This window comes from Gopherus evgoodei, chromosome 4, assembly GCF_007399415.2.
Source record: "Gopherus evgoodei ecotype Sinaloan lineage chromosome 4, rGopEvg1_v1.p, whole genome shotgun sequence".
Classification (NCBI taxonomy): domain Eukaryota; kingdom Metazoa; phylum Chordata; order Testudines; family Testudinidae; genus Gopherus; species Gopherus evgoodei.
Window position 1 is genome coordinate 113,133,575 of NC_044325.1, and position 22,796 is coordinate 113,156,370.

The 22,796-nt window shown below is 43.7% G+C and overlaps 1 protein-coding gene across 6 annotated transcripts in view; it reads left to right on the plus strand.

Moving 5' to 3' along the window:
• Positions 1 to 22,796, plus strand: part of MOB2 (MOB kinase activator 2) — a 165,676-nt gene that overhangs the window by 56,032 nt on the left and 86,848 nt on the right. Inside the window, exon 1 of one of the 6 annotated variants that reach the window (XM_030560609.1) lies at positions 20,875 to 20,956. The exons of 4 other annotated variants lie outside the window; for them this stretch is intronic. In XM_030560609.1, the coding sequence (XP_030416469.1) occupies positions 20,940 to 20,956 (17 nt within the window). In that variant the 5' untranslated portion in view covers positions 20,875 to 20,939. Of the gene's footprint in view, positions 1 to 20,874; positions 20,957 to 22,796 lie in introns of those variants that run through there. One more of the 6 variants, XM_030560605.1, reaches the window with a different exon arrangement.

The window sequence follows — 22,796 nt, forward strand, 5'->3', positions numbered from 1 at the left end:
CATGCCTGTTTTGGAGCGGATAATTTTTGAATTTGCAGCATTCAGAGCTGGTAGCTTTAAAGAATTTGCATTAAAACCAGCATGGATTCTTGGAAGCAGCATCTCACAGCAGTGAATAATATGCACCTGGTGATGTCCTATCCTTTAACTTGAATGGAGCCAAAAAGATCCTAAATATAGCAATGTCCAGAGCTGCTTCTGGATTCACCCCAATTCTTCAGTGTGGTTTACTAACCAGCACTCAGTTATTTAAATTTTGCACTTTCAATTTATCCCAGTAATCATGGCCTTTTTTTTTTTTTTTTTTTTTTTTTTTTTTTTTTTTTTTAATTTATGGGACCACTTTTTAAATCAAAACCATACTGTCAGCTCTTGACTTCTGATCCCACAGTGGCAAGAGGGAGGTAAATGGAGTGACTCCTCTGATTTCAAATGGCTTCTTTGCACTCAGGAGCCTGACTTAGGTATTAGTTTCAGTTTACTAGACAAGGCTTAGGCCAAACCTACACTATGACTTTTGTCAGTATATCTTATGTCACTCAGGGACATGGAAAAAACATCCCCCAGAGTGATTGACATAAGTTACACCTACAAAAGCGCTGGTATGAACAGAGCTATATTGGTGTATTGGTGGGGGGAGCTTCTCCCACCAGCATAGCTACTGCCACTCGTGGAGGTGGTTTTATTATGTCGATGGGAGAGCTCTCCTGGCATAGAGCGGCTACACAAGTGATCTTATAGTGGCACAACTGCATTGGTACAGCTGTTTTGCTGTAAGCTTGTTAGTGTAGATATGGCCTTACTCAGTAGAGTGAGACCTTTAGTACTATTATGAGTCTGCAGGGAGAGTAGTGGTGGTGTGCCTACTTGATCACCTCCTGGAGATTGTTCCTTTAAGTCAGGGTTAAGTTCATTAGCAGGGCATCCGGGGGAAGCTTGCTCTCTAGCTGCACCCAATGTGTGAATAAGCAGAGAAGTCCAGTTTACAGGTCTGTCAGTCTGAAACCTTTTTGCAGGTTGTACATTTTAAACAAATTAAACAGAGCATAAGATATTTGGTAGGTTTTTGTAATTTGAACATATTCAAATGGATTAGCAGATTGATGGGAGAAACACAAACTAATTTTTAGATTAGAGCAGTTAAATAAAAGCATTTTTATTCACAATTACTAGCGTGGTTTTTTTAGTTGGGTGCATAACAATATAAACACATCCACTTGAAGAATATCCCCCAAGAATTTCCCTGTTTTCTCCCCCAAACACCCCTCCACACACACACACTCCATGAACCAGACTCGCTATGGGAAGGAATAGGAATTGGACTTGGTTGGTTGCTCCTGCTGGACCAGAAGCTTAATTTCCTCATTGCTGGCTTGACCACTTTGGCCACTCTGGCTATCCTCTCTGCTCCTCTCTACAGTTGCAGGTACAGCATAGGTAGGGAGTCTCCTGAGCTGGCAGGAAACAAATCCCATTTCTGGTCTTTTGTGTCCAGCCAGTAAGGAAGAGGTCACTGAAGGAGGTAGCAAGGGCAGAGTTGCAACTGGAAAGCTGAGCATTGGAGCTGTTCTACCCACCAGCAAACTGTATAAGGCCCCTTGGGGGTTGTAACCTGTAAAACCTGCCACATTGCATTTTAACAACTAAATATCAGGTAAGGACAGGACATAGTAAAATGCTAAATATGATGAGATGAGATGGGAAGGGTATATTGCTAGATATTGGTGTATTATCTTGTGTTAACAATATCCCGCTAATGTTGCACATGGATAGTAGCTGCACTGCTCTGTCATTAATGGGATGCAGTTAACTCCAAAGTTGGCATATTTCTGATAATCACTGTACTTGGGTATTGTTTGACTTTCAGACAGAAGAAAATGTGAGAAACACTGTTCACTAATATATTTAACGTTGTGGCACCAATGAAACATTTGTATTTTTGATTGTGAAGTACAAGAAGCATGTTTTAAGACTGTAGTTCACTCACCAGAGAACTTGTCCCAGTAGGCAGTTCTTAAAGTACAGTCTGATTTTTACATTGATTGATTGTTCAGGGGCAAGCCTAATATCACCACCTGGAGTGGTGGTAGACTATGTGGATAGCCTTAAAGTGATTAGAATTTAACAATATATGGATTTGAGTGTCCCCATAGGAATGCTTCTTTTCTACCAGTTGTTCCCAGTAAAACATGAATGGCGTGCTGAAACCATGATTAAAGGCATTCCTCTTTATTTGGGAAGTCTGAGTTGGCCTGGTTTCTAGTCCTGGGTCGGTGACTTGACTAACCAGTCTTTCCTGGATATAGGCCATGGCTACACTAGAGAGTTGCAGCGCTGGTGAGGGGGTTACAGCGCTGCAACTTAGGATGTGGCCACACTTGCAAAGCACGGCCAGCGCTGCAACTCCCTGGTTGCAGCGCTGGCTGTACACCCGGTCGAGCTTCGGGTGTAGGGATTCCAGCGCTGGTGATCCAGCGCTGGTCAGCAAGTGTGGACGCCCACCAGCGCTTTTATTGACCTCCGGGGTATAAGGAGGTATCCCAGCATACCTTAGAAGCCTCTCTGGTAATCATGCACACTCCACTTCCCTGGGCTCAGCTGACCCTACCTTTAAATGCCCCGGGAATTTTAAAAATCCCCTTCCTGTTTGCTCAGCCAGGTGTGGAGTGCAATCAATCATTCAATCAATCAGCGACCATGCCTCCACGCCCCAGATGAGCCCCAGCATGGAACAGTTCCGAGCTGCAGGACCTCATCAGTGTTTGGGGTGAGGAAGCTGTGCAAGCACAGCTGCGCTCCAGCTGGAGAAATTATGATACCTATGGGCAGATATCACAGTCCTTGCTGAGAAGGGGCCATGAACGGGACACGTTGCAGTGCAGGGTCAAAATAAAAGAGCTGAGGAGTGCTTACTGCAAAGCCCGTGAGGGAAATCGCCGCTCAGGAGCTGCCCCCACAACCTGCCGTTTTTACAAGGAGCTGGATGCCATACTTGGGTGTGACCCCACTGCCAATCCTAGGAGCACGATGGAGAGTTCAGAGCAGGGAGAAGTGGGGAGGGTGTAGAGGAAGCCGAGAGTGAGGCTACTGGGGTGGAGGGAGACACCCCGGAGTCCCAGGAGGCATGCAGCCAGGAGCTCTTCTCAAGCCAGGAGGAGGCTAGCCAGTCGCAGCAGCTGGAAGTTGCTGGTGAGGAAGAAGCTGAGGAGCGTGCTCGGGGTAAGCAGATTTTTATGTTTTGGGAGAGGACGGCTGGGGTTATGGCTGCCTGCATGCATGCCTAAATGTGGAATAGCCCATTGATTTGCTCTATCACGTCTCTGTAATCGGCCTCAGTAATCTCTTGAAAAGTTGTAGCCAGAGCGTGGGCAATGTGCTTTCGCAAGTTTATAGGGAGAGCCACCGTGGTCCTTGTCCCGGTCAGGCTAACTCATCTGATCCACTGTGCAGCGAGGGGTGGGGGGACCATGGCTGCACACAGGCAAGCTGCATAGGGGCCAGGGCGGAATCCACATTGCTGTAGAAGACCCTCCCTCTCTTCCCAGGTAACACGCAGCAGTGATATATTTGGCAGTAGGAAACCCTGTTGAGAATTTAGGGATACTTGAGTGCAGGGCGCCAGGTTCGCTGTCCCTCCCCAGCCCCGCGGTGCGTTCCGGTCTCCCCACCCCCTTCCAGCACGTAGCCAGCCCCGAGGTGTGCTCCGGTCTCCCTCCCTCCCCTTTCCAGCAGGCAGCCAGCCCCGCGGTGCGCTCTGGTCTCCACCCCCCCTTTCCAGCAGGCAGCCATCCCCGCGGTGCGCTCCAGTCTCCCCCCCACCACCACTTTCCAGCAGGCAGCCAGCCCAGCTGTGCGTTCCCCCCCCCCCCCCCACCAGCAGGCCGGCAGTTACGCGGACCGCCCCCCCGGCCAGCAGCTCGCCACCTTCCTGTTCACTACTGTCCCCTGTGCAGGACACCAGCTACCTCCTGTACCCAGTGCAGATAAACCCCAGTGACCCATCGGTCAATTCCCCCTCCCAGGTGCAGTCGGGGCAGAAACACTCACCCCATTGCTCGCCATGCCTTCGCTTCCCTGGCCTCTCTGTGTTGTGTTAGGTATGTGGGAAGGATGCTACAAAAAGTCTAAAAACTCCTTCACTGTGTGATAATAAACAATGTAGCCTCTGTGTATTACATGTTTCTATCTATGTTTTTTTTTAGTGACCTTGACTAATGCAGCCGGATCACCGGCCTCACGTCGCTTGCAGAACTTGAGGAAAAATCTGTGAAAATCAAAAGAAGAATTGATCAAAGCAGTTATGATTCACTACAACAGAGAAAGTAGGAAGACACAGGAATGGAGAGAGAAAATAGAAAGCAGGAGAAAGGAACTGGCTACCAAAAAAACCTCAAAGCACCTGATAAGCCTCCTGGCTCGCCAAACTGACTCTTTCGAGTCTCTCGTGGCCATGCAGGCAGATCTGTACCGTGGTAACCCACACCCCTCCCAAAGCTCTCTTTCTTGTTCCCCAGTATTTGCACAAAACACCTTTCTCCAGCAGCCAGTTTCTTATTACCCCCAGCTGCCCCCAACACCTGTACGATCACCTACCAGCCCTGATAACTACAATTCTTACCCTGTGCACTCCACCCCCATTACCCTGCAGCATAGTAATCCTGAAGTGCAGCAGACATTGAACAGTAATCCAAACAGGACATATTCAAACCTCTGAATGTACAGTCTACCACCCTAACCCCCCTGGCCTTTTATGTACTATACTTTGAATAAAGGATTTTATGGCTTTTATAATACGTTTTATTATTGCAGGAAGTGGTAAATATTGTACCCCAAGGTAGAAAGGAGCACAGCAAAGGCACCAAACATTACTGTTGGCTCTCAGCATCAAATTGCTCCCTTAAGGCATCCCTAATCCTTGAAGCCCTTTCCTGGGCCTCTCTAGTAGCCCTGCTCTCTGGCTGTGCAAATTCATCCTCTAGGCGTCGAACCTCGAAGGTCCATTCCTCACTGAATCTTTCACCCTTCCCTTCACAAATATTATGGAGGGTACAGCACGCGGATATAATAGCGGAGATGCTGCTTTCCTCCAAATCTAGCTTCCCATAAAGACACCTCCAGCGGGCTTTCAAACGGCCAAAAGCACACTCCACAGTCATTCTGCACCGGCTCAGCCTGTAGTTGAACCAGTCCTTGCTCCTGTCAAGCTTCCCTGTATACGGTTTCATGAGCCATGGCATTAAGGGGTAAGCGGGGTCTCCAAGGATCACAGTGGGCATTTCGACATCCCCTAGTGTGATCTTGCGGTCTGGGAAAAAAGTCCCGGCCCTCAGCTTCCTGAACAGGGCACTGTTCCGAAAGATGCGTGCATCGTGCACCTTTCCAGGCCATCCTGAGTAAATGTCAGTGAAACACCCATGGTGATCCACAAGCGCTTGCAGAACCACGGAGAAATACCCCTTGCGATTAACGTACTCTGATGCCAGGTGGGATGGTGACTGAATAGGAATATGCGTCCCATCTATTGCCCCTCCACAATTAGGGAACCCCATTTGTGCAAAGCCATCCACAATGTCCTGCACGTTCCCCAGAGTCACAGTTCTTCTTAGCAGGGTGCGATTAATGGCTGTGCAAACTTGCATCAGCACCATTCCAACGGTGGACTTTCCCACTCCAAACCGGTTCGCCACCGATCGGTAGCTGTCTGGAGTTGCCAGCTTCCAGATTGCAATAGCCACCCGCTTCTCCACTGGCAGGGCAGCTCTCAATCTCGTGTCCCTGCGCCGCAGGGTAGGGGCGAGCTCAGCACACGGTCCCATGAAAGTGGCTTTTCTCATCCGAAAGTTCTGCAGCCACTGCTCGTCATCCCAGGCTTGCAGGGTGATGTGATCCCACCACTGAGTGCTGGTTTCCTGAGCCCAAAGGCGCCGTTCCACTGTGCTAAGCACGTCTGTTACTGCCACAAGCAATTGAGTGTCTTGAGCGTCAGGCGTTTCAATATCGTCGTCTGACTCCTCACTGGCACTTGGCAGCTGAAGGAATAACTCCACTGCCATGCGTGATGTGCTGGCAACATTCATCAGCAAGGTCCTCAGCGGCTCAGGCTCCATTTGTAACAAAAATCTCATAAATCGCGCTGCAGACTCACAATGCCACCAAACTGCTCAGAATGTGTAGCAAAGCACCACGGGGCGTTGGAACAGGAAGCGGAAAGACCCGCACACTTCCTTCCCCTTCCCACAAGCCACAGCGCCAAAATGGGACGAGGTGCTCTGTGGGGTAGCTGCCCACAATGCACCACTCCCAACAGCGCTGCAAGTGCTGTGAATGTGGCCACACTGCAGCGCTGGTAGCTGTCAGTGTGGCCACACTGCAGCGCTGGCTCTACACAGCTGTACGAACACAGCTGTAACTACCAGCGCTGCAAAACTGTAAGTGTAGACATGGCCATAGTTGCTAATTCTGCCATTTTCAGAGCAGTGTGCTTTGCATGTATTGTGATACTGTTGTCTTGTGGCTGCAAGATTGATGGATAGTTTGTGCATGAAGACCAAAATGACACAAGTAACAAATGAGGCTTAGCTGAGGTTAATTGCCCGCTATTTAACAGAGATATGTGATTTAACTCTTGAATGGTGAGCTAAGCACCAGCAAAGGTGCATAGATGCCTGCTTGATGAAAGGTCGAAGAATGTTGGCGAAATGGTAGCCATGATTAGTTCTCCAAAATGTTCCTGAAATAGTATATGTGACTTTGAGTGACGATCTACAGGAAGTGCCTGAAACTGAAACACCAGACTTCAGCATGATACTCAGCTATTAAATAACAGAAGAGAATATTTGTAATGTTGTTACAAATGTAGCGCTAAAATATGCTATGTGTTTTCCAAAGGAAAACATGATCCCTGTCCCAAACACTGTAGCATGGCTGTTAATCTCCCCAAGACATCCCAGTCAGACACACAATACTAGCATGTTTTCTCCTGCCTTCACTGCCACACCTTTGAAATGGTGGAATGAAGCCTATATAAGGTCACTCTGTGATGCCTTGGATGGTAAAAAAGCTTCTTTCTGTCATAGGGTGTTCCCATCTGGTATAATTGTCCCAAGCTAGAGATGAAGGTGATGGTTATCTGGGATGGTCAGATAAAAATGTGCTCACTAAAGTAATAGTTACCTGTGGTTCATAAATTGTTTTTTCCAGGAGCGGTCTCTTGCAGGGGATGGAGACCAAAGGCATTTCACTAAATCTGGAACCAAGAAACTAATTGTTGTCAAAGCAGAGTTTTGCTTTGGAAGAAACAGCTACCTATGCTGTGAAGAAGCAGAAGTTCTGGATGCCTCACACTGGTTTCTGAGCTCTTTTGCTTTGTTTTTGGACTTTGCTAGAGAATCAGATATCTACAGGGCTTTGTAGAGAGTTGATCATACAAAGTATGGCCCTGGAAAGCAGAGGCTATTAAAAGGTTTAAAACATTGATGGAAGACAAAGAGGGTATTGAGGAAAGTTTAGAGAGAAATTGAGAGAGGGCTTTTGCAGTGCAACAGAGCCTTGTCTGTGTGATATTCATCCTGCCTCTCGCTGTTCCAACAGGCTGAGAAGCAGGCCAAGAAAAGACTCTCCAAGACCTTGTTCCCCTCCGCCGAAGGTTGCCATCTGGACAGAGGATGGCTAAAGGATTCCTGGAACATATAGAAAGGAATCTTGAGAGCTGAAAATAAATGCACTGTGTCCAGTGGAGACGGGAAGTGTCTGAGACATGGAAGGATAGAGAAGGGGAGCTGCTTATCATTACTGTACCGTGGGTCAGTATAGCAATAAGGATGAGGCAGATGAGGAAAACCACTGTCAGCACACAGCCTTCTTTTTCAGGCCTAAACAGAATCCATTTAGTGCTTGTGCACGCAGGTTTTTAAGTCACTGAACTATTTTACCTACCTTGTCTGTTGTCTTCCTGTATGCAAACACCTCCTTTATCTGCCCAAAATAAACAAGCTTTTTAAAGCTCTCACATTCTTAGCTATTAGCAAACGAGTAGTTTGAGGGAATTTTGGTGCTTTAAATGTTTTGGCATAAATCATTTATTTCTCACAAACCTAATTTTTCCATGCTTCTGCATCCAAAAGAGGGGTGGGGGCAGGGGAGTTTGACTGGATTTATATATCTAGAAAAGACATCAGGCCTGACTTGCTGAAATGTGGCCTGATGCTTTCATATGGAGCAGAATCGTGCTGCCTTCTCCGTTCTAACATATTCATATTCTCTCCACTCCACCACCCCCAGTAAGGCTAATGAACAAAGGTCTATTATTGTACTAAGGGATAGTAAATGGGGGTTTAACATTAGTGAAGAACAATACCCTTCCTCCTTGGCTTGTGAGAATGGTGCTTAGAGGGTGTGGTTTGTATGTATAATGCACTGGAACACTTAATCTTTTCAAATCTCTTTCCACCTGCAATGAAATATTGTAACGGATGTTTCTTCATTTCTACACACGATCTTATATTAATTAAGGAGAACCTACCAGAATCTGATAAATGTTTGTTTTGTGTATTGTGGTTTTTTCTTGGAGGTAGAAGTTGAAATGAGTTAAAATTATTCCTTTCTCAAAATATCCCAGTGCGTATGTGTCTGTGCTGCCAGATGTCATTTCTAGTAGGTGCTATGACTACTATTAACTAATTCTGTGTCAGTGCCCTCTGAGCTAAATGGCAGACCTAAGTAATTAGGCAGACCTAAAGAGTGTAGCTTTGTTTATACCTAGTAACCTGCAGAAGAGGACATAGTTGTGGGAGAGGAAAGGGGTGGGGGGGGTGAGTACAAAAAGAGAACCTTTCTATATACTATCAAGAACTGCCCCATTAGTTTGTCACACCTGAAACTAGTGTATTCATATGTAGCTAAAAGCTCACATTGAGTCAACAAAAATCCTTTATGCTTTTGAACTCCTAATTGTCAAATGATCTTCAGTTCTGAGTCTTTAAACCATATAAATATTGCATACCTGTTGTCTTTTTCCAACAGAGCCGGGAGGGAATGGGGGCCTTCCATGCACTGTGCACTTTACAACGTGTGCCACAGTGATTTACCTCCTGCTGGAAGGCTTGCCTTTTTTCTCTTCCCTGTAATGACTTTTCTATAACTGTGACAGACCTGTTTATCAGGAAGGGCTATCAATATTTCAGTGGCTTTGTACACAGCCAATGTTGGAGTTGTAATTACAAGATGTTACGGGTTAACTCTGCTTGGCAGTAAACTGCTGTCTGGTTAGGGTACGTTTTGGAGTCCAGAGAAAAGAGGTGTGGTGGGACAGTATTGCAAAACAAAGCTTGGTACTGAAGATCTGTTGTTGTGTGTGTTTTTAAAACACCATGTTTTCCTCTTCAACTAGACAGTCTTAAAATAGATGATCCAGCCTTTCTAATTCATTGTTGCTTGTTTCAGTCCCCTTGCACATGGTGGACTTTTTAGTAGAATATATTCATTTTTGAGCATCTTGTGATTTGTAATTGAATAGGAAATAATCTGCGTGTACAGATGTTTTGAAAGGTTATGCACTGTGCATTGAAAGGTTTTCTTGAGAATCTCATGAGGCCTCATCGATGGCAAGCTGCTGCCTCACCTGGAAAGATGCGGGCGTTCTTGACAGGCTCTGAATGAGGCCCTAAATGAGGGCCCTTCAATTGGAGCACTTACTGGGTATGCGGGCCTCCCAGCCCAGGTTGGTAGTCTTTGGCACACACTACCATGCTAAAAATAGCTGTGTGGACTCTGAGGCTCGGGCTGGAGCTCAGGGTCTGAATCCTAAGGAGGCAGGTGAGCTTCAGAGCCTGAGCTGCAGCCCAAGCATAATGTCAAAGCCCCTGGTGTAGACAGTGTAGGCAATCTGACACGTGTGCCGAAGGTGGCACGTGAGCTGATTTTCAGTGGCATTCTCACTGCCCAGGTCCTGGCCGCTGGTCAGGGGGGCTCTGCATTTTAATTTAAATTTAAATGAAGCTTCTTAAACATTTTAAAAACCTTATTTACTTTACATACAACAATAGTTTATTTATATATTATAGACATATAGAAAGAGACCTTCTAAAAACATTGAAATGTATTACTGGCACATGAAAGTGAATAATAATAGAGTGAATAAATGAAGACTTGGCACAGCACTTCTGAAAGGTTGCCGACCTCTGGTCTACACAGCTGTTTTTAGTGTGGTAACACAAACCCCAGTCTCTTGACCCATTCTGGGAAACTCGCTGCCAAAGGCTGTGTAGACATACTACTGACATTTAGCCCAAAGAAAAGTAGTAGTTTTTCTTGTTGTACCTCATGCACACCTTTAGTGGTCTAAAAATGTGACTTACTATCTGTCACAGAGTGGGAGTTTTCTGTAATATTTTGTATGAATATTGTGTGTCTCAGTTTCCCCATATGTTAGGTGGTGGGAAAAGGTTCTCAGACATTTTATGTTCAACCCTTTTGTGTGAGTGGCCTCTTTCCCTTGATGAATTCTCTGTGATAGTGAGGTTGCTGGGTAGTAGGCAGAGACAATGGAGTTAGTCATCACTTTGTGACTGTGCCAAATTGTGTGTGTGTGTGTGTGTGTGTGTGTGTGTGTGTGTGTGGGGGCGGTGGATGTGTGTATAGGTAGGGAGCAGGAGAAAGTGACCTTCAAATTTAACTTATTTAATGTGTCTGAAAATCATGCTGTGCTATCTCAAAGTAATTTAGATGTATAATACAAAATATATAGGTCTGTGTTTGTACTGCTGTGCAAACATTACCTGCAGAGTAGGCAGTTTTTGATTTAGTTAAAATACCTCCATTTTATAGATTGGGAGACAGGCACAGCAGTTAAAGGATTTAGGCAAGGACATTGGCAAAGCTGAGATTAGAACTTGGAGAGTTGAGCTTCTAGCCCTGTCTTCAGATCTTACTGTTTCTCAGATGTCCCACCAGTCAATTCACTGCTATAAATTGAGTTTTACTTCGTGTGAGCTGGGGTGGTTCATAACCCATTATTCTAACAGAGCGAGAAGAAAAAGGAGGAGAGGTACTTGTGGCACTGTAGTCTAACAAATGTGTTTGGGCATAAGCTTTTATGGGCTAAAATCCATGATGCGTGCAATGGAAAATACAGTAGGAAGACACACACACACACACACACACACACACACACACACACACACACACACACACACACACACACACACACACACACACACACACGAAAAAATGGGTGTTGCCATACCAACTCTAACGAGATTAGTCAATTGAGGTGGGCTATTATCAGCAGGAGAAAAAAAACTTTTTTGTAGTGTTAATCAGGATGGCCCATTTCAAACAGTTGACAAGAAGGTGTGAGCAACAGTAGGGCAAAATTGGCACGGGGAAATAGTTTTTACTTTGTGTAATGACCTATCCATTCCTAGTCTTTATTCGAGCATAATTTAATAGTGTCCAGTTTGCAAATTAATTCAAGTTCTGCAGTTTCTCGGAGTCTCTTTTTGCAGTATTTTTGTTGAAGAATTGCGACTTTTAGGTCTGTAATTGGGTGACCAGGGAGGTTGAAGTGTTCTCCGACTGGTTTTTGAATGTTCTAATTCTTGACATCTGATTTGTGTCCATTTATTCTTTTGCGTAGAGACTGTCTGTCTGGTTTGGCCAAAGCACATGGCGGAAGAGCATTGCTGGCACATGATGGCATATCACATTGGTAGATGTGCAAGTGAACGAGCCTCTGATGGTGTGGCTGATGTGATTAGGTCCTATGATGGTGTCCCTTGAATAGATATGTAGACAGAGTTGGCAATGGGCTTTTTTGCAAGGATAGGTTCATGGGTTAGTGTGTTTGTTGTGTGGTTGCTGGTGAGTATTTGCTTCAGGTTGGGGGGCTGCCTGTAAGCGAAGAGGAGTGTGGGGAGCTCAATGACTTATTAGCAAAACAGCATTAGTAGGAAGAAGGAAAAGTGCAATGGGAATAGATTTGGAAATTTTCAAATAAAAGGTGGATTTCAGATACCTGAGTGCAGTGCAGTAGATTGGATTTGTAAGTAACATGTTGGGTTAAAGAACTCTTGATGTTCATGTCTTGGCAACGTGAATGTAAACAGTCATTCCAGGAATGTAACAGTTGGTTATCTATTCTGGAGCCAATTCAGGTCTGAACTTAACAAGAAATGTGGAGTTTCTCTCGAATGCCTGTAAGATTCTCTTAAAGGAATTTAAAGAGGCTGAGAAAGGGGGTTGCGTAGGGGGCAAAGGGTGTATATATAATTAAAGACAGCAGAGTTGGTAGTGCCACTTGTAGTTAAGGTTGCCTGACACTTTCCATTTATAAGACCCTGTTATCAGTTGCTTATAACTTGATCAGTTCAAGCTGAAATTTTTCCATGCTGGGTGTCTGTCTCAAGTTGAATTTTTTTAAAGTTTCAGGTAAAATGATTGACCCTTTCCTGAGAACAAGATTAGGAAAAACGATACATTGTCCTTGTGGGATTTTTTGATTTGCTTTTTGTGCTCCAACTATTTCATTTAGAGGCTCGTACTAGAGCTCTATTTTGTTTCAGGGACTTGAAATTTGTCCGGGGGTTATTCTAGTATCAGGGACGCGCCTTCTGCGGTTGCATTAAAAACTACTCAAATGTGGCCAAGTTATGAGCCTTGGAAAAATAGCTGTTTGCACATGCCCAGACTTGTTTAGAATTTGGCAGCTAAATTCTCCAGATATTGTCTGTGCTGAGTATGCTGCAGCCTGGGGCTGAGCAGGACTCACCCTGTAATTGCTCCTCTTATTGGCCTGGGGCCATAGTGGCATTGGGCATCACAAAGGAGAAAAGAGACTCTTTCTTGTGCTCTCCATGCTCCCCCTATTCCACCAAGGTGGAGGAAGAAACAGTCTTTTGAATGTTGGATGGGGACAGGGGCAGAGGAAGAAGGGGTTGCAGGAGCTGGGGGAAGGAGGGAGCAAAGCAGCAGGGAACTGGAGGGGAGTACTTGGACATAGAGAGGGAAAGAGCCAGGGCTTGAGGGACTGGAGTACAGGGGGAGGAGTGTGTGAAGTGGAGGTACAGTGGAAAAGCTGAATAAGGGATGGGCACAGGGTCTCTAACCAGTACTATACTCTCCTCAGTCTCTGCATTCCACTGCCACCAGCAAATAGCTGTGAAACTCACTGTGTGCTGTGTAACTTCAATTCCAGCCACAGGACTCTTTGCTGTTGTCTCAATTCCAGCATTTCCTAACTTTTCAGTGCTTTACTTTGCAGCCTTACTATTCTTTTAATGTAATTTTTTGAATGTACTGTATTATCTTAAACAGAAAACCAGAAAAATAAATGATTGGAGAAACATTGGGAGTATAATAAACTGAGGATGTGCATGTTTTAGAGTTGCTCTCTGACAACCGAGTGACAAGCAGTGTTGGGCAGATGCAGGACACCCAATGTTATGTCTGTGTGTCAAATCCTACCCCCGGGCATCCGATTTGAGGGTTGTGCCTGCCCAGAATCTGAAAAAGGCTCACCTGAGGTTCTCTGACTTCTTCCTATAACCCATCATTTTCCAGCCACAGACTTTTACTATATTTCATTCCTAGAGAAGAGCGTGCATACACATGCGTATATATTTTTCAGCCTTGAGGTTTATAGACACTGGCTAATCAGGATTGGAGGATGTTGAAGGAAACTAGCTTGTATCTGTGAACTGTCTGACTGCAAGGAGGCTACGGGAGACATTCTGTTTTTTCCTGTGTATATTTTTTCTAGGTAACACAGAGGAGGCTTAATTGTAGCATAAGTAAACTTGTGTTTGTACACCCTCAATGCAGGATATTTCTTGCTGCCCCAGTTTCATTCTTGCATGAATGGTCATAATCTCTGATATGACGGAGATACAGTGTTGTCTATGGGACTGTGTGGCCTGGCGGCCAGCCACTCTATAGCTGTAAACTTAGCTCCACCGCTAATTCACTAGTGCTATTCTAAGCAATTTAATTCATTCTCTGCATCAGTTTCCCTTCTGTGAAGTGGAAAATATTTCACCTGCCTTGCAGAAGTGTATAAGGTTTGTTGGTTAATTGTATGCAAAGAGATTTGAAAATAGTAACCTTGTCTAACTGGCAGTCTTTCTCTTTTTTTAACCTGATTCATGTAAAACAAAAGCAAAAATGTAGATAAGAGATAGTTATTCCAACACAGCAACTCAAAAGAAAATGATTGTGCAGTTAGCTTTTGCTATATAAGTCTGACAAATAGGGTAATCTTCCCCCAATGTCCTGGATAAACCTTATTGAAGTAAGTTAAACTTACTTAATATCGTGGGGCCCATTGTATTAAAAATGGAATTGCTTATGGGATCCCGGGGATTGTATGTATTTCCATGGAAGGGGTAAAAATACAGCTCCTTCAGAAACTGAGAACAGTATGGGGTGGTTAGTCAAAGTCACTCCGGTTGTAACATTTCCAGGGAAGATCCAGTTCCTGGAGAGGTTCACATAAACTAGTTCAAACTGGATTCTCCAGGAATCAACAATCAGAGATTTTTGGGTTAATAACCTGATGATGATCTGTTTTGTGGCTTTTTTTCTGATCCAGCAAAAGGACAGGACCTCTGGTTTACATGATTTACATCAAAAGATTCAGTGGTCTTTGGCCCACTGAGGCCTCACAAGACGTGGGTACTGGTTCTGAGCTGAAGCTGTGATGAACTTGTGACCACAGGAGAAATCCCTGTGTGACCTTTGAAGGACTAACCACCAACCAAAACCCTTGTTGGAGTGATGGGGTGATCTCTGATCAGCTTATTAGCATGTGTATAGGTTTTTATTCTTCTTAATGTTTTTGTCTGTAATGCTTAGTGCTTTCACTTTAAAAATAAAAGTGCCCACTTATAAAGGGCTGTGTGATAACTTAACTGTGGCAATTACAATGTCTACCTTCTCTGAGTAGAGAAGTGAAGCAGGTCTGCTTAGGCAGTCTCTTTTGCCGGAAGATATCCTAGTATAGTCATGGGACTGTGCAGCCTGGACATGCAGTGGTCAGGAGCGAAAGAGATGCTTGTCTTCACCCAAGAGACGTGATGGCTAAGAAGGCTGGAGCCTAGAATAGGAAGACTGGTGTAGTTGTCCTGAACTGAGACAGAAAGGTCATTAAAGGGCTAACCTAAAAACCTTTCCCCTCAAAGTAGTTTTAATGAAGAGCACTTGCACTCAACATCACTTGTGGAAATTATGAAGAGATCTGGGTTAGTTAAATCTGAGTAGTTTTGCTTTCTACCATGGCTATATACTGTCCCTCACCAAGCAATGGAAAGATTTAGGGTACCCTGTTTCCCCAACCCTTAACTCCAGCTCTTTAGGAGCGAGGGAGACCTTGTCACATGTCCGCACAGTACCCCAGCCTTACACCTGAGTTCCCTTGCCTCTTTGCTGTTCTATCGTTATGCAGAGCTATGGTCCACCCACAGCAGCTAATAGATTTTTGCTTTAGTCTAATAGCCTTTTGTTACAAGTCTATGCCCTTAGCCCAAGCAGGCTAGAAGTTGGTAAAAACTGATCGCTTGGAACTTCCATTCAGAAAGTGAAGATAGAATTAAATGAAGAAGGGAAGTGGAAGAACACACAATTCAACCTCAACTAGTTTGGCAAGGTGGCAGGAGAGAATTTTCTGTGGTGAGGAAAGACTGGACTCATTGCCTGGCATAGAAGACATGGATCACGTTGCTGGAAAACTTAGATCAAATGTTGTAGGTATATGAGCTGAAAGCTGGGAGAATTAAAAAAAAACAAACAACTGTCTGGTCAGCCAGAAGGACAGGCAAGGACATGGCTGAACCCAAGATATAAGATGTTTGTTTAAACCCTCCCAGTAACAGCCAAGCGCCTTTCTGACCACAACAAACATTGTGGCAACTCCAATCTGTGCCATGAAACTTTGTGACTAAGGGCACAGCTACCCTAGAGAGTTTACAGCAGTGCAGCCATAGGCACCAACTCTGCGAGCGCTCCGGGGCTGGATCACCCACGGGGAAAAATTGATGGTTGCTCTGCATCCACTGGCAGCTCACCCCATCACCCCAGCTCACCTTCACCTCCTCCCCTGAGTGCGCCACATCCCGCTTCTACCCCCTCCCTCCCAGCGCTTGCCACTGCCAAACAGCTGTAGCAAGCTCGCGGAGGGATGGGGGAGGAGCAGGAATGCAGCGTGCTCAGGGGAAAAGGCGGGGCCGAGGTGTGGATTTGGGGAAGGGGTCCAATGGGGCAAGAAGGGGGCGGAGTTGGGGAGAGGACTTTGGGGAAAGAGTTGGAATGGGAGTGGGGCATGGGCAGGAGGGGGTGGGGCAGGACCAGGGGTTGTGGGGGGGCTTGAGCACCGACTAGCACTGGGAAAAGTTGGCACCTGTGGGTGCAGCTTCATTTCTGTAAGCACTCTAATGTAGCTGTTCTAAGCTGGCGGGAGAGAGCTCTCCCATTTATTTAACTACTCCAGCCCCAAGAACGGCAGAAGCTTCTGTTGATGGGAGAAGCTCTCCCAACAACATAGCACTGTCCACGCTGGCACTTATATCAGTGTAACTTATGTCACTTGGGGGGCGGTGTGAGAGATTTATTCACACCTGAGCGACATAAATTATGCTGACATAAACTGCAGTGTAGACATAGCCTTAATCTGATATTTTAACAGAGCGAATCAGTTTTCCATGTTTCATCTTTATTTAAGATAAATCAGTCGTTTTTTTTGTTAGTGCCAGGGAGATGGGCTAAGCCACTCCCATAAGTAGTTGGTGGTACTTGGACTGCAATCTGGTGAAAGCACAGAAAAAAGCTACAAATTTTGGTGGTGACCCAGAGTTATTCTGCATTTTACTTCAGGGGACACACACAGACTCCAACACTTACATGGAATACAATTTTTAGCCCTGAAGGAAGGGTGACTTTGCATTGCTTTACCAGACACACCTACTGGCAAGTCTGGTCAGATAACTCATTTCCTCTAGAGAAATCTTTACGTTTCATGACTAAGTCAGGTTACTTTTCACTGGATATAGGAGGATTGTCATGTAGGAAGTAGAACCAGACAGCAGTTGGGGGGAATGTAGCGTTGGCAATAAGAATTAGTTTTTTAAAACTTAAAGTTGGAAAGATACAAAAGTTAGGCTCTTAAGGTTACAGTTTACTAAACATCTTGCCTTGGGAACTGAGCTGCTTCTTTATTTTACTGAAGATTTCTGCTGACAAATTGTAGGGGGAAGAAAAATGCCATTGGCCAGAAATGAAGGGTTCTCTCTTTATTATTTTAGATTAGAGGCCCACTGAAAGATACTGTGGTTTAGAATAATGAGGATCGAGCTGGAACCTGAGGACTTCTGAAATCTATTCTTGAGCCTTTCACTCTCTGTGGCTTTACACAAGTCACTAATAATAGTAATTAAACCCTACCACTGATACAATCCCTTTTAATCCATAGATATTGAAGTGCTTCACAAAGATGAAAAGTATAACTATCCCTGTTTTACAGTTAGAGAAACTGAGTCATAGAGGTAGAGGGATTTTCATCACTAGAAAGTGTTCTTACCTTCTATGAACTAAGATATGGCAACAAACCAGGGTAAAATCCTAATGAAGACAAAAGAGTTTGTAGTTTTCACACAAGTTAGCAGGTCCAAGCAAAGACTAGGCTCCTCTATAGTCTTTGCCTGGACCTGCTAACTTGTGTGAAAACTACAGACTGTCTTGTCTTCATTAGGATTTTACCTTGTGTTTGTTGCTGTGTCTTATCTAACATGAGGTAAGAGCCCATCTTTTCTCCTAATGAGGACAAGGCCTGAGTGACTTGTCCAAAGTTATAGTGTCAGTGTCAGTGATGGGAACTCCTTTTCCTCTGCCCTTTCTGCTGAACCACAGCTGTTTCCTGCCTCAATTTCCCCATTTTTGAATTGAGAATAATATTTACCTACATCACAGGGGCATTGTGAAGATTAATGTTTGTACAGTAGTTGTGGGGGGGAGGGGGATGTAGAATTCTGTGTTCTAATATTATTTTCTTGTTTGAGGCCTAGACTCTGACCTGAGTGAAGCATTCTTTCCTTTCCTTGAAGGCTGGGTGATCTGGGTTATGTTTTTAAATATGTCTCCAAAAACCTCATCTTGCACTGCAAACTTCAGTGTTTGTGAAAATATAAATAATAGCGGCCAAAGCCCAATTCAGTGACGGGTCTGTTCGTGTAAGTTTCATGAAAAGGCCAGTGTTGCTCATGTGGGTGATTCATGCTGCTGCTTGTGTCATTGACACATAATATATCGCTCACTCTGCACTCACATAAACTTTCAGAAAGGCTGTTTTGTGTGTGCAGACATAGTACTATTGGATAAGCTGTAAAACCACCACTGAAATTAACTATTCTATTAGAGAAGTCAATTTCATACTCCCATCCTCTGAGATGGGATGCTAAACATGTCTGATATATGGCTAGCATGTGGAAGATAAGTGTACCGTATTTGGTATCATATTCCTTATTGCAGTGTTTGTTCCTTTTTAAAAGCAGTTGCCTGTTTATTTCACTGATAGTTCTAAAAATAAAGATGAAAACTGCTGTTCATGGGGTTTTTATACAATATAACAACTTCTGCATGGTTTTAGACATTTGTAAGTTTTTGCTTTGGATAGATAACAGGAGTATGACTATGAAAATGCAACCTTATAGTTCTGGCTTCAGCAGCTTTTTGATTGCCTCAAATATCATCAGGGTACGCTTTATTATTATTATTATATAATTTATTTTGGTCAAGGCAGACAGACTACAATATAGTGAGAACAGAAGAATGCCTTTTGTTGGTGATGGGTCATCCTCTTTCAGAGACAGACTGAGGACCAGCTTGATTCTTAGTTAGAACAGTTGTACTCTATTTATAGCTTTATTTATTATGTGAGTTTTGTTTCTTACTCAAACTCTTGCTTTGATTTGTGTATCGGACTATTTCATGATTTTGTTTGTTTTTAATTTGTTTGTTCTTTTCTCTGGGTCCTAGGTTTACTGCTAAATAAACCACAGGCTTTATTATGCTATCAGGAGGAGGGAATTGCTAGGGCAATGGAAGGAAGCATGTTCACATTTACCTTCCTTCAGTCTAGGGATTCTGAAGGAAGGTAGATGTATTGTTACAACTGGCTTATCCTTCATTTGGATTTTGAGATGCCGTAACTTTTCTTCTGGATATTTACTTGAAAGAACCAGGGCCTGCCAAGCTTGCATTGTCAATTAGGTGTTTCTATGAAAGGGTTTTCATCTTACATTCAGGATTGATACAGATGAATAACTGATCATTCTACTTGTTTAGCCAGGCTTATTTTTTGTATCAGTTCTTAATGGCAACAGTTGGACTCTTGCCCTTTGTGATGGATATGGACCTGTGATATGAATACAGTTTGTTGACCTGATTACTGAGATGTTTACTGTATTAATATATTGGTTTAGTTTAACAACGAGCTGTAAGGAAAAAATGAGCATGAATGTAAAAGAGCTACTTCTTAGCAAACACTTCATGGGTTTTAAGAGACAGTGGCAGAGCCATTGGCTCTGAGTAGTCTGGCTTGACCTCCTGAGCCTTCTGGACTAGTTTTTGACAAGCAGGGTCAAAGCATGGGAACTGAGAAGACCAAAGGCTGAATGTAAAGGTGCTCTTTCAAGAGAAAAGGTAGTTATTGGGGAGCTGTTTGGAGAAACAAGACTGACACTGGGGAATCTGAAGAAGCTAGTCTGCCTAGACCACTATCACATGATTGTAGAGTTTTGGTAAGTTAGACATGTATAGGCTGTCTTTTTAAAATCCCTTTTCACTAAATGGTTTGTTTCTGCTATTAAGATTAAACAATACTTTGTTTTTTAAGAAGTCTGTCTGGCAACTGTACACTAGTGGTTAGGAAGAACTGTAACACCTTTGATCTAGTGGCATGAGAAGGAAAAGTATGCTAGTGTGCTTAAAAGCTCTAGGAAGTACAATCTTGCACTCACCTCCACTCCCAACCCCCAGGCACACAGTTGCCAGGGTCAGTTTCTACAAACTTGATCTCAGATTTCCACATCTCTGTTTATTGAAAAGCTTTAAGGGAAATCACATATAACACTATAGTCAACTGTCTGTGTTCGGCTAAACGGCTTAAATTTTATGGATATAATGCCAACATTTCCCTGTGATTGTAAACCAGGGGTAGGCAACCTATGGCACGCGTGCCGAAGGTGGCACACAAGCTGATTTTAGGTGGCACTCACGCTACCCGGGTCCTGGCCACTGGTCCGGGGGCTCTGCATTTTAGTTTAATTTAATTTTAAATGAAGCTTCTTAAACATTTTAAAAACCTTATTTGCTTTACATACAACAATAGTTTAGTTATATATTATACACTTATAGAAAGAGACCTTCTAAAAACATTAAAATGTATTACTGGCACGCAAAACCTTAAATTAGAGTGAATAAATGGAAGACTCGGCACAGCACTTCTGAAAGGTTGCCGACCCCTGTTGTAAACTCTTTGGGGCCAGGACAGTGTCTTTGTATTCCAGTCCTGACTGGATCTCTAAGTGTTCTGTATTTAAATAGGTCCAGGTTGCTGTAAGAAATCAAATCTCTTATGTGACTCTGGGATAAGAATTATTATGGTGGTAGAGGCTAGAGGTGTGATTGATTTCAGTGTTGATCTGTAGTAATGGTTAGTTCCTTTGAAATGGACAGATTAAAGCACACTAGGGAACTTTTAGTGTACAACAGCAGCGGGATCCACATGGACAGTTCAAGTTGGGCAGACTAGTGCAAGGCAATTTTACACCCCAGTGTACTGTAGACTAACTGTTCGTGTTCCTTTCATATAGACAAGTCCTCAGTTATGTGGCTGCTCAAGCTGATTACTGAATACCATGTCAAATCGACTGCTGATTTTAGAATAGCTGCCATAGATGCAGGATTGTTGCAGGTGAGAAATGTCCTCTGGAACTATACAAAAATGCTTCAACAGCTGATTTCACTCCATCTGTTGCTGCTGTTGCCCATCTTTATATTTGAGACCTTGCATTTTTGTATGTTCAAGTTTGATTTATCTTTGAGCAAGAAAAGGAATGAAATGCTGCTGTGTGGTGGTAAAAAATGAATGTCAGATTTTCCTCCAGAAACAAACTGTTTTTTGTCCTGGGAAGGCATACAAATGTTTTTTTCTTTGCACTGAAGACGCTAAGCAGATTCTTTTACCTTTTTTAATTTTATTTTTTGAACTAGGCAATGTGTCTGTTCTTGCAACTAATAATGGTGCCTTCTTTTCTTTCTACTTTTTAACCTGGGAAAATGACTTTGCTATATTAAATGTTCTTGCAGTTTTTAAAAAGGCCGACATGATAGTGTACACATATGAGGCTAGATGGTTCTATAATGTTCAAGCAAAGTGAACCCTGGCAAATGAAGAAACAATCAAAATCCATAATATCCTAAAAAGCAAGGCTCTTAAAATAGCCCACAGAAATTGGGGGATAGGGGGAGAAGGAGGGGAAAAATAGACATGGCCAAGCTTAATTCTTATATTTAGATTAATGTAGTCAGCACAACATTGCTCGTGTTGTCAGCCAAGAATTTGGCCCTGACTACATTAAGAAACTACTGTTGTAGTTAAACCAGTGCAAATCTTAATGTAGAGAAGACCGAAGAGTGAAAAGGAGACACTTTTTATAGAAGGATAATCATTCAAGGCTAAACATGCCCTTTAATTTATTGCTGTATTAATATGTGAAATTGCAGTCGTCTTGGGTGAAAGTGTTCTGTTAGGGACACAGTGCGAACTGTGTATGTGGACACAGATACAAGGGCATAAAATACAATGGGAGATAAGACTCTTCTGACATGTAATTCCCTCTGGTTAGGGCCCAGAGTATTGCATGGCTGCAGAACACTTCCCTTGCTGCAGATTTATGCTCCAGAATAAAAAACAACTTCTATTCCTTACTGTTGTGAAGAAATGGTTCTGGTCACATGTTCAGGTTTAACTGATGTAATGTTTTCTATCTGAATTTGCAGGAAGTTTGCAGCAATTGTTCTGAAAGGGTGGAATTGTCCCGATTCATCTGAGTGGTTTTGATGCTGAAACCTTACAATGATGATTGAAATGGCCCTGTTAACTATGTCACTGCTGATAAACTTGCAGAAACACCCTATTAATATGCTTATTCCCCAATTTCAAACTGACCACTAACCTGCCAGAAGCCCCAACAATTTGATTCAGAGGTAACTAGTCCCCCAGTAGTTTCTACAATGCAGTTACATATTTTTCAATACCAAATGCCACTTTCATAAACATAGTGCAGTGTACAATAACATAAACTGATTACTGTACTAATTGTATTCACTTGTGTTCATTTTTATATTTAGTGAAATCTCTGTGACATATTAGGGGTACAATTTGGACTAGTGGGGTGTGTCACCCTGCCCTGCAATCGTGAGTGCCTTACAATGCCTTGCTGAAGTAGCTCCCACCCGGGCCGCTCAAAAACAGCTTTCTGGCATGTTAGCCACACCCTGAGTGTGTATGTAACTGCAGCTTGCCAGCTATGTCCTGGTTCTCCCAGCCTGGGTTATACTGCAGGGTGACCACAGTGCTCCCCTAGTCCCAGATGTTCCCTCAGAAATGTATGCCCTATACTGCTCAGCCCTCTCCTGGACTGTACAAATATATATTAAGTCTGTTATTCCCTTGAGGGAATAATATGCCAGTTCATTACCTTAAATAGTTACCCAGATACTTCAGTTTAAACTCACTGGATTAGATAAAA